This window comes from Rhincodon typus, chromosome 13, assembly GCF_021869965.1.
Source record: "Rhincodon typus isolate 14 chromosome 13, sRhiTyp1.1, whole genome shotgun sequence".
NCBI lineage: Eukaryota > Metazoa > Chordata > Chondrichthyes > Orectolobiformes > Rhincodontidae > Rhincodon > Rhincodon typus.
In genome coordinates, this window is record NC_063344.1 from 41264248 (window position 1) to 41280288 (window position 16041).

Sequence of the window (16041 nt, forward strand, 5' to 3'; positions counted from 1 at the left end):
TTACCAATGTGCGCCTGCAGTCTGACATCAGTGCTCACTTCACCCATATGTACGTGCATAGTGCCCAGTGGGTGCTCAATGAACACTCACCCTTGCTGCCCTTACTCACAAAGCCACTGACTTGCTGCCCATCTCAACACTCTGTTCAGGATTTATCTTGGTGTCCCCTTGCTGGCCCAGTCACTACCTTCTTGGCCATCCCACTCCCAAATGTCTCATTTTCCCTTTCCTGCTCACCAACTTGCTCCCTCCCACCTGGTGAATGGTAAACAGAGAGTAAGATGTTGAGCAGGGGTAAGCAGTGAGGGCTTGGGAGTTGGAAAGCCAGAGTTGTAACAAATGAGGTTTCCAAGTACTAGGTATGGTATAGTGAGCAAAACATGATCCCAAGGCTTGAATTTAATTCAGTCGAAACATTTGAGGAAACACATATGTTCATGTCTTTGTTCAAGTCTCTTTATATTGCTCAATGTTACAGATGATTCTATTCTTTGATCAGGATGCTACCTGCGCTTCGCTAGCTGTGATATCACAATCACTATTTTTTGTTTTCACGCATAGGAAGAGGGCATCACTGGCTAGGCCAACATTAATTGCCCAACCCTAGTTGCTCTTGAGAAGGTGATTGTGAGCTTCCTGCCAGAATCACTACAGTCCACGTGCTGCGGATACACCCTCAATTCCGATGGGGAAGGAATTGCAGAATGTGGGGAGAGAATTGCAGCAAGTGACTATGAAGGAATGGCAATATATTTCCAAGAGAGGATGTTGAACAGCTTGGAGGGGCATGTGCAGGTGGTGGTGGTCCCATGTATTGGCTGCCCTTGTTCTTTTAGATGGTAGTGGTTGTGTGACTGCACAAGTAAGTATGCTCCCACCAGTTTCAGTAACATTAAACTCAGTCTAATTCATTGGTCTGAATCTTCTAATCTGGATCAGAATCCCTATTTCAGGTCCAGCTCAGATAGAAAGTTGCCCATACACCCCAAGGCCTTTCCGCAAGGACATCTGATGTTCTGATACAGGATCTATTACACATCCTTCATAGATAAAGACCAGCTGGCTGTGCAGGCTGTATTGGAGCAAATTGCCAAAAAACTACAGCCATTTTAGTGGCAATAGCTGGAGTGTGCCAGCGAAGAAAATGTTTAAATGTTCCAAAGCCACTTTGAAAGCTTCTGAGAGAAGCTAAGTGTGTGAGGTAAGTGGGTAAATGGGTAAAGTGGTAGGTATTTGAGGGATTTGGGTGCCAGCTGGCTGAAGGGGAAAGGTGCCAACTACTGAACGAGTAGAGTGCCAAATGAATAAAGGGTAGTGTGTCATGTACCTAAGGAAGTAGGTGGCCAGCTGGGTATAGGAGCTGTTTGCCAAGTTGGTGAGGAGGTAGGCTGCAGGGTGGATATGTGGTAGAGTGCCAGTTAAGTGAGGTCGTAGGCAAAAAGTGGAAAAGTGCTGTATGAGTTGGTGAGGCAGAAGGGTAGCAGTTGAGTGGTGGGGTAAGGTAGCAGGAAAATGCGTAAGAGGGAAGTGTGATTCAGGAATCAGAAGAGGAGATTGGATCAGTTGAGTGAGGAATGTGGGTATCTAGGAGAAATAGTCTGGCAGGGAGCTGAGTATTCAGTTGTCCGGCAGTCATGTTAGGTATCCAAGGGTATTGCGGCCAGTGTCTGTGGGTTGGGAGGGATTTGTGTCAGGGATGTGTGTCCAGAGGTGGGTTGCCAGCTATCTGGGTGGGCAGGAGATGACAACAAGTGTCCAGTGTCTGGGAAGGGTACCAGCTCTGTGGGCTGAAGTGCAGTGTTTGTGGTTGCATAGAGGGCCAGTCATATAGGTATGGAGGCATGGGTGAAGTCATGTTCATGGGATTCAATCTGTGTGATTGGGGGGTACATTTGGAAGTCAGGGATTTCAGGTTTATAGTTATCCCAGGATTTCAGCAGATTTTAACCCCTCTAATCATTCCTAGTTAAGCTTTAAGGTAAGTAAATCAAAGACTTCTAAAGTCTCTGACTATGAGGCAGAGTTGGGATTATTCTCTGATGCCAGGTAATTGCACATTAGAGGTTTACACTTTTGGGGCATTGGGCTTTCTGAGAGCTCCCAATTTGCATCCTCCAAGGTACCTCCAATCTCTGACTATCTGGATACTGGAAGTTCTCAGCCAATATTTTATAGCTTGCATTTTAATAACTAGAATGACTTTTCAATAAAGCTCCTGTAATGGAGGTTCATTCGTAGTTCATGAGGAGTAGTTATGTAAAGCTTGTAAGCAGATGGCCTGAGTAGGTGGCACAGCACTCAATATTTTAGTGCATGACGCCATGGAGAGGTAGAACTTGGAATCAAGCTGATAACCTTCTGCATGCCAATATCTTCGATCATGCCAGTGCCCCTCGGGGAAGGCACACAGCAGACACCGAGTGGGTGTAATACACTTAGTTTTCAGAAGGAACAGATAACATTCAAAAATGTAAACTCCTAAAAGAAAGATAGGTTGAAGGGGAATAGAGTTTTTACCAAATGAGCAGGTCAGATAAAGCATTTTCTTTCATCAATACAAAACATAGTTAGGTCTGAGGTCAGTGAAAAATGAATTCTGCAGCATTTTTCTTGGGTCCATTAGGTCGACACCCCAGAGGCAGTGCACTCTTTTTATTTATCTGAACCTGAAATTGCAAATAAATTGCAAAAATACATCATATCGTTTGAATATTTATGCAGATTTGTAATCATAAACTGCATAATATGTGCCTTGGCATTGACGTGGGCTGATGTGTCCTCTTACCATGATTTACAATCATTAGTTCCCATTTTATATATGAGAAGTAACAACTGGAGGTTGAAAATTGGCTCCATTGAATGTGTAGGCTGCTTTGGCTGCCTTTTTCAGAACAGAGTACAGTCATTGAGGTTTCAAATAATCGTTTCAGTTAAATGATCAGATTACAATGGCTAGATTATGGGAAATGACTAAGAAACGACAGAATTGTCTGGAAAGTGTGTCATTCAGCCAAAAAAGTCCTTCATGTGGAACAAAGAGAAGTCATGATGACCAGTCATCCCCTTCACCCCATACTATTGGCTGCTCAATTACAACTTCGAGAACTTACTTGAGGCCAATGTAACAAAGCAGACAGTCTAATATTCAATTTTCTCAAGGGGTGGGTTTCCATGGCATCATGTTTGACATGGACTGTGTATGGGCATAAGTTAATATTTATGTTAATGAGACTGAGAGTAAATGATAATGTGAGCACAGGGCTGAGCAAAAGGACATCCAGATAGTATGGAAAAGATATTTTTGCTTACCATGAGGTACAGTACTTTCTAAACCTCCAATCACTACTGACTAGAAGGACAAGGACAGCAGATACATTGGAACACCACCACCTCCAAGTTCCTGTCCAAGCTACTCACCATCCTACTTGGAAATATATCGCCGTTCCTTCACCGTCACTACGTCTAAATCCTGGAATTCCCTCCATAAGGGCATTGTGGGTCAACCCACAGCACATGGACTGCAGTGGTTCAAGAAGGAAGCTCATCATCACCTTCTCAAGGACAACTAGAGATGGGCAATAAATGCTGGCCAGCCAGTGATGTCCACATCCCAAAGTGAATAATTTTTTAAAAAATCTGTAAGTGAAATGTTTAAAGAATTCCTATGACAGACTATTTCAAAGTCTCTTGTAGGATAAGTGGAATCTGCGGGCTTTTGCTCACTAGACTCCAGGCTTCCTGCTGAAGCCATCATTTGTTCATAGCTGCCGCAGTCTCTGCAATGCTAACAAATGTCCCAGGGTTTCTGCTCATGGCCAGTCAAGAAGTATGAGGGAGCTGCTGGGTTTTGTCTGGGTACGGGTGATTAGCCACTCTGGTCCAGATGGAGTTCAGCAGCTCTCCCATGTTATTCCACTTATTCCACTGGCTGTCAACTTCAGTCTACCATTGGGGCTTGGCCATTCTGCCCACTACCTTGTGGATGAAGTATCAGCTCCTTAACTCAACAGTGACCTGTGCCCCATGAATCAGAGGGGCAGGAGGAGTGATGGGGGAAGGAGGAGGTGAGGAACAGGAGGGAGATATGGGGAAAGAGGAGATAGAGGGAGAGGTGAGGAGGAGGAGTGGATAAAGGGGAGGGGAAGTCAGGGAGAAGAAGATGAGGGAAGGATGGAGATTGAGGAAAGGGGGAAGAGGAGGAAGGAGAGGAGAGGAAAGGGGAGGAGCATTGTAATTGTCAAGCTTGGCAGTGGTAGACTCCCTGTATTGAGCTGTGCAAGTCAGAACTCAAAATATCATTCACAATCTGTCAATGAGTTTGAGCGATATCATTGTATCTGATAAGGTATCTATGGCAAATCCAAATTGATAGCAATTGTACTAGCACTCCATGTAAGTGGAGAAAAAAGCAGATTTTGGGTTCCTTTTGTTATGCACATGATTGAAATATTCTTGTGTTTCTCTTTCAGACGATCAAGCTTGGTGATAACAACGAAGCTATACTGGGGAGGAAAGTGAGTTCCCATTAAAATTGTATAAAAGTAGATCAATGAATAACAGTTGATGAAACAAAAAGACAAGCAATTTTGATTCAGAAGTAAATTTTAATTAATTTTGCTCTATCTAATTGATTTTATTAGAGTGAACAGAGACTGTTAACTATTTAACTAATGGACTCCCTTCAGGTTTCAGCAAACCAATTTAGTGGATGACTAAGTCATGTTAAAAGAAATTTCCTTATTCAATCATGATCCGTATTGATATTTCTGCAATCTGTAAATGTCAGATCTCTATGTAATCATGCATGGTTTTTTCTAATCACTTTCTTTAATAAACTTTTGTAAATGAAATCAGCAATTTCAAACACACAAATGACATCCTCATCTCATCATTGCAGCTTCCCCTCATTCTTCCGATGATTCAAATGCTAATTCTACTGTTTCTATGACGTGCTCTCTGACAAATACAGGATTGAGAGTTGGGCAGTTGTACTGGATTTGCTGCAGCTTTTAATAATTAAAGTAAATCTTTATGGTTAAACTACTCTCCCTGCCTTTCATTCATTTATTGGGCAATGGAGTTTGGATACAACCCTGAATCTACCCCATATGGTAGCATTAGAGAGGACTGTTTAAAAAAAGCTGGTCCTTGTCAACATTTCTGTTACCATTCCTCCTGATCAATGTGAAATAGTTCAATTGAATCGTAGGAGCCCCGTGAAATTGTCTGATTCTTAAAAATGTTGATTAAATTAGTACTAGCTGTCTGTCTGAAAACCATCAATCTGGTTGGTAGTTATGCACATTACCTTGTTATCAGATTTCTCCTGACCTGACACCTTTTTGGAGGGGTAATGCATGGAGCGTTCTATTCCTGCACTGTTTTACAGTTGGGTGGAAGGGACTCCTCTTGTGTCCCCATTGATACAGCTATTTCCATGGCAAGCATCACCACTGACTGTACATCAGAATAATGCCTCACAATCATTGATCTCTTCAAAACAGCTTCTGAACAATTCATTTCTCAGCCCTCTGGATTAATGGGTCGCTTATCTTCTTCCAATCCCTGTTTCTTCCACTCATTAGTGCTGTTGCAAACATATAGCTTCCTAATTTATTGGGGCTGTAACTGCTGCAATCTGGGGGAAATTTGAGGCATGGATAATGGAGTGTTTTCTGAAGGCCACACCTTGCCCTTGCCTTAGCCACCCATGACCCCTCTCTCCAACCTATTACAAGAAGGTAAACAATTCTCCATGCTAAATTCCTCAAAGAGTAGTTCTCAACTGGTGGTCTTTGGGACCTAGAAGTTGCCAGCATCGGATTGGTTAGCAGCTTCTGGTGAGTCAAGGTGCCAGTGTAATGGCCTTTGATAGGCTCAGAAACTCTCCTCTGCTCTGTCTGTCAAATCTTACTGAGCTCGTTAGTACAATAGGTCATATCATTCTCAACTGTTGTGTAAACAGCCACCAAACACACTCACCCCCACACTTTAAAGAAAAGGGAACATCATGCCATGTATGTAAGTTGTTAAATTTAAATCTGGGACTGAAGTCTGGGGTGCAGTAAATAAAATAATGACTACCTCATTAAAGCATTTTAACTTTGTGCAAGTGGAATGGAAATGCATTAGGTGTGACCTCAACAGTGTGCAGAGGAAGTGTTTGGAGTGATGGCTTTTTTTGTGCAGAAATGTGTGTCAGTTATTTTGAAAAATGTTATGTTACTAACTTATGCCTGTTGTCCTGTGCCAACTTAAATAATGTAGTGTCTAGAAAATTAATGCTTTGCTTAGTATTGTGGCTTTATGTTTAATTGAGGATATAGTTTTTTTTCTCATTCTGTTTTTATTGAGACCAAATAATTCATATAGCAACACAACTACAGAAGGTTTTGATACTACATGGCTACATCACCTACAAAATTAGTCAGTAAGAATGACGAAGGAGCCCTCATAAACCAAAATGTAATCCTCAAGAAGAGCCGTCAACAGTAAAATTATTTTGTTCCCTCGTGGTGCATGTCTTCAAGAGGTTCACAACCCCATGCTGCATCTCAACTCTTAGTCTTTCATTCATCAGTAGCAGAGCCCCTTTGAGTAGGTGGCACCTAGCCATATCCATAGCCAGCACTGTTCCAATTTTGAAACCCACCCTTTGTGGGTGGGTGATTTGACAGAGCTCTTGGACAAAGCATTCTAATTGCCCACTTCAGGGAGATCTACTCTACAGATGGTCCATACACTCTCCTTTCCCTGTATCTGGGCTTCGGCCAGTTCCCTCTTGTGTGCAGGGCTCACAAGCAGCTCAGCTGGAGAGGATGCAGTGCTGCGGCTGTCTGGGGCTGACACTAAAATGACACAAATGAAATGTACATAGAAGTTTCATGGGCTCTTCTACCTCAATCACATCCACAACCCCACTCACCCAAGAAAGCCACAAAATCTCATTTATGGCTCAATTTATTGGAGGAACGAAATTGAAAAAAAAATTATCAGCTTGGAATTGCTGAAGGGGCAAAAAATCAGGTTGAAATTCCAAAAAAGTTGCAATGATGGAAAGAAATTGAAAGAGAAGGATTGTTTCATCATTTAAAAGTCATTTATGAAGATTTGGTTTAATTCTAAGAATGGAAGCCTTATGATATTGTATTATAATAATATATTATCAGGCTTTAAAATGCTGTAGTTGTGTAGGTATCTGTGTAGAAAATAGGAGAAGAAGCTCTGAAACAAAAGGTTATTGTAAACAGATGCTGTTTAAAGGAGGGAGGGAATAAAAAAATCCAACCACATTTTTCTTAAAGCTTGTTGTTCAATGTTGCCATTCAAGTAGAAAATGTTTCAAGCAACCAGAATCTTAACAGGAATCAAATACCCAAAATAATCCCAGATCTCAAATGTCTTCTGAGTCTAACAGAAGAGGAAAACCCTGAGCTCACGTCAGCCCCACTTTGGCATGACTTCTACCGAGGGCTCACCTGGGGTATGCAGAACCAGACTGAACGCAGGATTAATGTTCGTCAAACACAGCTCCTCAGTTCAGCCCTATTTCTTTCCATCTTTCTTTGAGTGACCTCTCCACTTCTAGTTTTTAAGTGACAAGTCAGAAGTGGTGTTATTAGTTAGTTCTGTTCTTTGAAACATTTTAGTAGTCATTTTTTTAATTAGTTATTTTCTTAAATTACTGAAATTTATTTCGTCGACATTGTTTTATTTTGCTCAGCAATTATTTTAATCCTTTCTTCATACCTTACTTTATTTGAAATGTATGTTTAATATACCTGGTCTCAGGTAGCTGCTAGGTTTCTTCTTGAATGAATGGAGGACTGGCAAAAGAGGTTCTTTTTACTCAATAGAAATAGGAAGTGTTGGAAATGCTCAGCATGTCTGTCAGCATCTGCACAGAGAGAGACAGAGGTCACTGACCCTTCATCAGAAGTAATGAAGATTGTGTATCTGAGGCACAAAAACAAAGTTGCTGGAAAAGCTCAGCAGGTCTGGCAGCATCTGTGGAGGAGAAAACAGAGTTTACGTTTCGGGTCCGGTGACCCTTCCTCAGAACGTATCTGAGGCGTTGACTCATTTTTGTTTCACTGCTGCCTGACCTACTGAGTAGTCCCAGGAGTTTCTGCTTATATTTAAGATTTCCACTATGTGCAGAACTTTGCTTTCCTATGATTTGGGCATTGATAAGTTTTAATGTGAAATGAGAAATCATTTATCCCTCAACAAAAAGTGTAATTCGCTTGTGTGGATAAAAGTCACCTTTATTTTAGATGAATTAGTTGGGGATAATTTACTGGAAAGTTTTGTTGTTTTTACCAGGAGTTAAACAGAGTCATATGCCAATCGAATATGCCAATGTGAAATCTGCATATTTTTATTTGTGCACGGAGTTAGTGTTTGCACTGCTTGTGAGGTTCAAGTTTGCTGGATATTACTGTCTGGATATTACAAAGGGCCAAGTTCAAAGAAGCAGAGCTGGTTTCAGACTATGAACAACCATGTTGTGTGCAATTGTCTGACAGAAGTGTGTTGGCAAAGTATATCGTACTGAAACTTATGCTTTTGATGGGCTTGATAAATAGAGGTGTGGAGTCTCAAAGAAAATACTAAACCTACATAAATCAGTTCAATCTTACCGTGACTATGATTTTCAATTCTGGCCAGTAGAATAATGTGAAAGCTTTGTGGATGGTTCAGAAGCTAATTATTATAACAGCTACAAGGATGAAGGATTACTAAGGTTGTTCTCTTGAGAGGCTTTAGAGGTTTCTGTAAAGCTAAGGTTGCTCTGTTTAGAGGCAAGAAACCTGAGGGGATTTGATGGAGTTGTATACCATTATGAAGAGTTTAGATAGCATTGGAAACAATTTATATTTATTCTAATCAGAAGGCCCAGATTTAATTTCATTTAAGTTGATAGGCAGAAGAGCCCGAGGAAACATGAGGAAAGATTTTTTTATGTCAAAAGTATCTAGAATTTGGAATGCACTTTCTCCATGATATGGCGGTGAATACATATTCAAATTAATATTCAAAAGAAATGGATAAACACTTAGAGATATAAAAATGTAAAGAACACGTGGAGGAGGCAGTGGTGGGACTGACCAACTTCCTCTTCAAAAGAACTGGTGAAGACTGATGGATTTAATAGCGTCCTTCTGTACTGCACTATTTTATTTGGTAGGACTGAAAGTGCATTGCAAAAATACTCAACAGAAGTTGATGAGGTTTAAACATATACACTTAATGGTGTTATAAAGCTGAGGTTGACTCCTCTTTGAGAAATAGGAACGCCCAAAGAGGAGCACCTCACCCTATAATCTGTAAGAGGAGTGTGAAAAGTAGTGTAACCTGCCTTTCAGCAACTTCTAGTGGCTAAATAAAATAAAGCCCAGACACTAGCTTTACAATCAAGTAACAATTTATTTATCTAACTCTAACAGTGAGCAAATTAACTAAGCTACTAACAAACCGAATAAATCCCAGAGATGCGAACAGGACAGAGTTCCTAGCCACATTAGAAGCCACACTGAAGACCAACAGCATCAATGAGGAAACACAACAAGCCATAAGACAGACAGTGGTCCCGAAACTGACCAGAAGGAGTGAACTTGACACTGAATACACCAGAAGGGAAGGCCTTAGAAGGACTGAAAAAAGACAGAAACATCATAATACTACAAGTGGACAAAGGACACATGACAGTAATACTAAACAAACGGGACTACCTCACTAAAGCACAAACACTACTAGCAGACACGGACACATACGGCAGGTGCAGATAGACCCGACACCACAACTGGGTAATAAAATAATCTACACTCTAAAGAGACTTAAACAGACCAGACAAATCAACAAAACGGACTATCTAAAAATGTAACCAGAAGGGACAAACACCCCCCTCCAATTCTACTGCCTCCCAAAGGTACACAAACCAGAAGTACCCCTCAGACCCATAGTCTCCCTCCCAGGCACACCAACACATAGATGAGCCAAGGAGTTACAACAAAGAATAAAGCACTTTATCAGCAAGTCACCCCACTCAATTCACTGAGCCCAGGAGTTTCTCAAACCCCTGAAGGACACAAGAGTAGACGATGACGAGACCATGGCATCATTTGACGTTACTGCCCTATTCACATCGATAGACGTACCACTGATAAGAGCAACACTACTGAAAGAACGAGACCTGAGTGACACCATCTCCACAGACAACATGCTGAAACTACTGGACCTATGCCTCATGACCCAGTTTACCTTTAATGGCCAAATCTACGAACAGATCAATGGGATACCCATGGGTTCACCAATCTCCAGACTAATAGCAGAAGCGGTGATGCAGAGACTCGAAAGCATGGCCCTCCCACAAATCCAACCAAAACTATGGATCTGATATGTGGACGACACTTTCATCATGATCAAATGGACCAAACTAGAGGAGACACACCAACTAATAAACAACACTCTCACCGGCATCAAATTCACCAGGGAAGAGGGAAAGAATGAACAGCTCCCAGGACCAACAGGGAATTCCTGATGAAGGTACACAGAAAAGCAACATACATTGACCGAGTACTGAATTTCAACAGTAACCACCCCAACACCTACAAACGAAGTTGTGTGAAATCACTACTTAAATGAGCGACACCACACTGTAGCAACCCAGAACTACACCAAAAAGAAGAAGAGTACCTCCACCAAATATTTAAGGACAACGGATACTCGAAAAACAATGCCTATCACACGAGCAACAACAGGAAGATACTGCATGCCCTAACACACTCATCACACTACCATACATCAAGAACAAATCCGAACTGACCACAAAACTCCTCTGACCATTGGGCATCAGAGTAGCACGCAAATCCACGTCAACACTACGCCAACTGCTAACTCGAACCAAAGACCCCTTACCCACTATGGACAGAACCAACGTAATATACAAAATCCCGTGCAAGGACTGCGACAAACATTACATCGGACAGACAGGAAGAAAATTGGCCACAAGGGTACATGAACACCAACTAGCAACAAAAAGACATGACCAATACTCACTCAACCCATTCACACAGACAAGGAGAACCACCAGTTCGATTCGGACAACACCAGGATCCTAGGACAGGCCAAACAGAGACAAATATGGGAGTTCCTAGAGGCCTGGTTCTTCACCAAGAAGGCATCAACAAACACATAGAACTAAATCCTATATATACACCACTGTGAAGGAAGAACCGGAAATGAGGTAATCAAATCCAACGGACCCCAGAGTTTAAATACCAGGCAGGAAAACACAACAGCACTTCATCGGAGGCTGCACTGATGATGTTAGCCAGCAGAGTAATGAAACATCTGCGAGGTAATGAACCAGCTCGGCGAGCCAACCAACCACATCATCTACAACCCGAGCTACAGATCTACTCAAGATCCTTAGAAAATCCATTCTAATTACTATATATTCCCAAATAAAACAAGGTTGTAATGGTATCGTGTTCCAATAAGTGTAAGTCCCACTTGTATAAAATTTAAAAAATTTAGTCTCTCGAAATTACAGCCAGGTTATGTGTCTACCGGAATGTTCTGTGCCTTCTCCATTGAATCGGCTATCAGGAACGCCTTCTCCTGTCTTCTGTCAGGAATACAATCTATTTGTGCTGTTGGTACCTTTGATTTAGATGGTGCTTTCTCTAAGATATAGAGGAGACTGAGAGCCAGTGATTCTCTTGAGGGCTGAGAACTGTTAACTGTGGCAGATGGCAGTTAACTCTCTTGTCTTTCTCTAACTGTCCCCTCCTTTTATAACCTTGATGACGTATCCACTTCTTAGAATTGATCCTATGTTGTCAAAACCATCAGATTTAAGTTTAATTGCTTTTTGGTATCTAAGTGCCTGATTCAAATTGAAAGGCTAAATTCAAGACTTGCTGTCTGTTTAACAAAACAGAACTGCTTGGCCTGCTAACTGTACGGCCTTTTGATACAAATGTTTCAATTCAGGTGCTTTCTGTGTACTTGCAAACCTTCAAGCTGCTCACAGACATCCTTTTTAAATCTCTAAGCACAGAAAATGCACATAATCTTTTTAAGGGACCACACACTGTTTCTCCCCCTTAAAATTTTACAAACACCAAATTCTAACATTCTGCCTTCCAATCCACAAACACGCTACCCAACTTCACAGCAATGGTAAGGTCCTGGGGAGTATTGCTAAACAAAGAGACCTTCGATTGCAGGTTCATAGTTCCTTGAAAGTAGAGCTGCAGGTAAATAGGATGGTGAAGAAGGCGTTTGGTATGCTTGTCTTTATTGGTCAGTGCTTTGAGTGTAGGAGTTGGAAGGTCATGTTGTGGCTATACAGGACATTAGTCAGGCCACTTTTGGAATACTGGGTTCAATTCTGATCTCCCTGCTATAGGAAGCATGTTGTGCAACTTGAAAAGGTTCATAAAAGATTTACAAGGATATTGCAAGGGTTGGAGGGTTTGAGCTATAGGGAGAGGCTGAATAGCCTGGGACTATTTTCAGTGGAGCGTCAGAGGCTGAGGGGTGACCTTATAAAAGTTTAAAAAATCATGAGGGGCATTGATAGGGTGAATAGCCATGGTGTTTTCCCCAGGGTAGTGGAGTCCACAACTAGAGGGCGTGGGTTTAAGGTGAGAGGGGAAAGATTTAAAATAGACCTAAGGGGCAACATTTTTACACAGAGGGTGGTGTGTGTTTGGAATGAGCTGCCAAAGGAAGTGGTAATGAATTGGTATATGAATAGGAAGGGTTTAGATGGATAAGGGCCGAATGTTGGCAAATAAGACTAGATTAATTTAGGACATCATGGACGAATTGGACCGAAGGGTTTATTTCCATGCTGTACAGTTCTATGACTCTATGATTATAAAAGGTGGGTGAGATTGCAGGCCATGGAAGGATGGAATAAGTAGTCCAGAAATAGGGGCCTATGAGTTCTCTTCCTAGCTCTGATTTAAATTATTCATGTAGCTCCAGATGAAAGAAACTGAAAGCACCATTGCAAATAAGGGGGTTTCTTAGTGGAATGAGCAAGTCTGGAAAGAGTGCCATTAAGATCATTAAAGATATATATAAATGTATATATTATTCATATGAGTAACCAAATCGAAGGATGATTTTGATGGTAAAAAATAAATTAATTTATAGTTCTGTTGGGAACCAGCCCAAGAATGCTAAGTTGCTATAGAAGTAGGCTCGTCGGGTGTTCTTTTAAAACAAAAAATGGGTTTATTTGTGTGTTTTCTCACAGAAGAGACTGAAAGCATTTTTATGATGAACAGGGGGAGAAATCTGCCAGTTCTGTAAACTACTAAGCAAGAAGGCCATGAAACCCATGTTTGAGTTTGGGGTGTCCAGAATTGTGAAGTGCTTAAAAAGAATTAGAAGTTTGTCTGGCTGAATGCTAATGGAAAGATCCTAATGAATCTGATACCTCAGAAATAGCAGGAGTATTGAGAAAAATCCTAAGACCATCCCCCAGGGGAAATGAAAGAACCTTGCAGAACCTGAAAAATATGGAGAAAATTTGGTGAAATTAAGACAGAACAGGAAGGTTTTTTTCAAGGGTTTTTGGCCTTAAATAATTCAAGTTTACCAAAGATAGCATTAAGTTAGAAGTACTTGCGATTTTTAAACCTTGTACTGTAAAAGTTCTTATTTACAACATGAAACTTTGTGGCATAATTTCTTCCAGTTAGTAATTGAAAATTTTGGTTTATATTTTTAAAAAATTAATGGTTTTCATTGAAACCGTAATAGTGCTCACCTCTAATACCCTCATACCCTAACTAGTATTAGAGGGACTAGAGATACTATGAAGCCAGGGCATTTAGACAGGCGGAATTCATCTAGTGCCAAGACTGGGAACTAACAAGGAGAAGGTGCCTCTATGAGGCGAAAATGGTGTCTCTTTGAAGATGAGAGATTGACTGCAATGGTATCTTGGAAGTAACAATCTGCGTGATCTATTAGGTATGAAGTAAATTAAATCAACATTATTGTAGCATTTTTCAAATTAAAACTCTCAATTATAAAACCTTTTGTGATAAGCATTTACAATTAGCAATACTATGTCTTCTTATTAAATTCCAAATGGTGCCAGAGGAGACATATCCCCAAAAGTTCAGCATGAATATAAGTGCAGTGGGAACAATATTTGAAAGATTGTGTGAAATTTTAAACTTCCTGCACAAACATTTCTTTGGATAAAATTGAAAAGCTTCAAACTACAATTAAAACAGATTGTAGTACTATGTCAACAGTGAAGAAAGACATAAGACGTAAAGGCATAAATGCATTAATGTTGACATATGACACCTCCTTCAAAACAAAACCTTTTTATATTCTCTGTGCTGTTCTCTCTTGGAGGGAACTTCACGGGCAACAATCATCAAGTAGTATATCTTTGAAGTTTGGATATTGAGTCCCAAGAGACATCCCATTCCAAAGAAAATTACAAGCGAGTCTGTCCTTTTCCACCTGATTAAACATCGATGAGAATGCTACCATCCAAGAACGGTGATTAGAATGGGAGCCCAATTGACTACCCCTTCCAGGAGATCATTTGCAGTACCATTACCACTTCCTCTACTGACATCAGATAGATCTGCGCATACCAAGAATCTGAATTGATATTTTCATAGTCTGTATGACTCAAGGATATAGACTGCTGAAATTCTTTTAGGACTATCATTGATCTCTCTCCATGATTCTAATTTTACTGGCTCTGTACCAGTTTTGGGATCATGTCAATCTCTTGCAAGACTCAGATTCTCTGGCATCACTTACAAAACAAATTAAGGCAGAGGTGGAACTAGGGTGGAAACTCCCAATTCTAGATGTTCCTCAATCTCAAGCTTCTGCAGGATCCAGTGCAACAGTACTGAATGAATAAAGGAAGTCAATCCAGCCTCTTCCAAGGTGGATATGGGTTCCACCAATGGGGTCAAGCCAGCAACCCAGATTTCAGAAGAACCCTGCAAGTTTATTTTGATTCCAGGATATAAATTAATTTATATTAATTCTGGATCAGGAAGCTGACCAGTGCATAATCAAGATAAGGGATCTTAAAGGAGCCTGACCAAACCATCCCCAACACTTTTTGGGTAGTGACATGGGTTTTTGACCTTGGGTCAAGCAGAACCCATAATGTGCCAGAGATCATGCTCACACCCACTTGCCATCATTTTTCTCTCCTTAGCAGCCCAAACATTTCAGCATGGTTTCAGCAGGGTACCAATAGACATGTTCTCGTATAACCAAGAGGATCCTGTAGCAAGATAGTGTAGCCCCATAAGTTCATCTCAACAATTAGGAAAGCCAAATATGCTTGCTTGTATGGCAAGAATTTCAAAAAGTTGTGGAAATGTTTTTTGCATTTTTAATATATCTTTGACACTTTCTGAAGCAGAAGAAAATACTTCCAGTGAGGAGATACATAATGTACATTTAAAGAAACGAATCACACAATGTAATGTGACCAGTTCACATAGTGTACAAATTTTCAGCTATGGTTTTATTGACTTCATCTAAAGTTGGCTGTGTTTTTGCAAATGTCTTCACTATTCATGATATTGGTTCAAACCTCTTTTCAAACTGCATGTTCCTCTTCATTTCCCTCTTTACAGCAGGAGAGGGTGAACTAGGAAATCTGGCCAGCATTGGTGACAGCCTGTGATCATAAACAGAAAATGCTGAAAATAAACAGCAGCCAATCTGTGATCAGTTGGCAAGAGATCCAATTTGAATGGCAGAGCTGGTCACTGCCATTTCCTTGCTGTATGATGCTCCATCTGGAGCCTGTTGGAAACTGACTAAACTCCCCTCTTTGAGGGAGGTCATCTCCGGCCTTGAGTTTAGGAGTCAGCTACTGCATTGCTTCATGTACCAAGTTAAACTCATAATCAAGTATCTAGATTCTTATGTTTGTATTGTCTTGTATGGCAGTTGGATGGTAATTAAGTTCAAAACCAAGCAATGACATGTAAATGGTTAATATCAGTTCCTACACCTTTC

General features: G+C 40.8%; 1 protein-coding gene across 4 annotated transcripts in view; it reads left to right on the top strand.

The window, feature by feature from the left end:
* Positions 1-16041, top strand: part of kcnab1a (potassium voltage-gated channel subfamily A regulatory beta subunit 1a) — a 277910-nt gene that overhangs the window by 214561 nt on the left and 47308 nt on the right. For all 4 annotated transcript variants that reach the window (XM_048604191.1, XM_048604193.1, XM_048604192.1 and 1 more), the window contains exon 6: positions 4470-4514. In XM_048604191.1, the coding sequence (XP_048460148.1) occupies positions 4470-4514 (45 nt within the window). The remainder of the gene's footprint in view (positions 1-4469; positions 4515-16041) is intronic.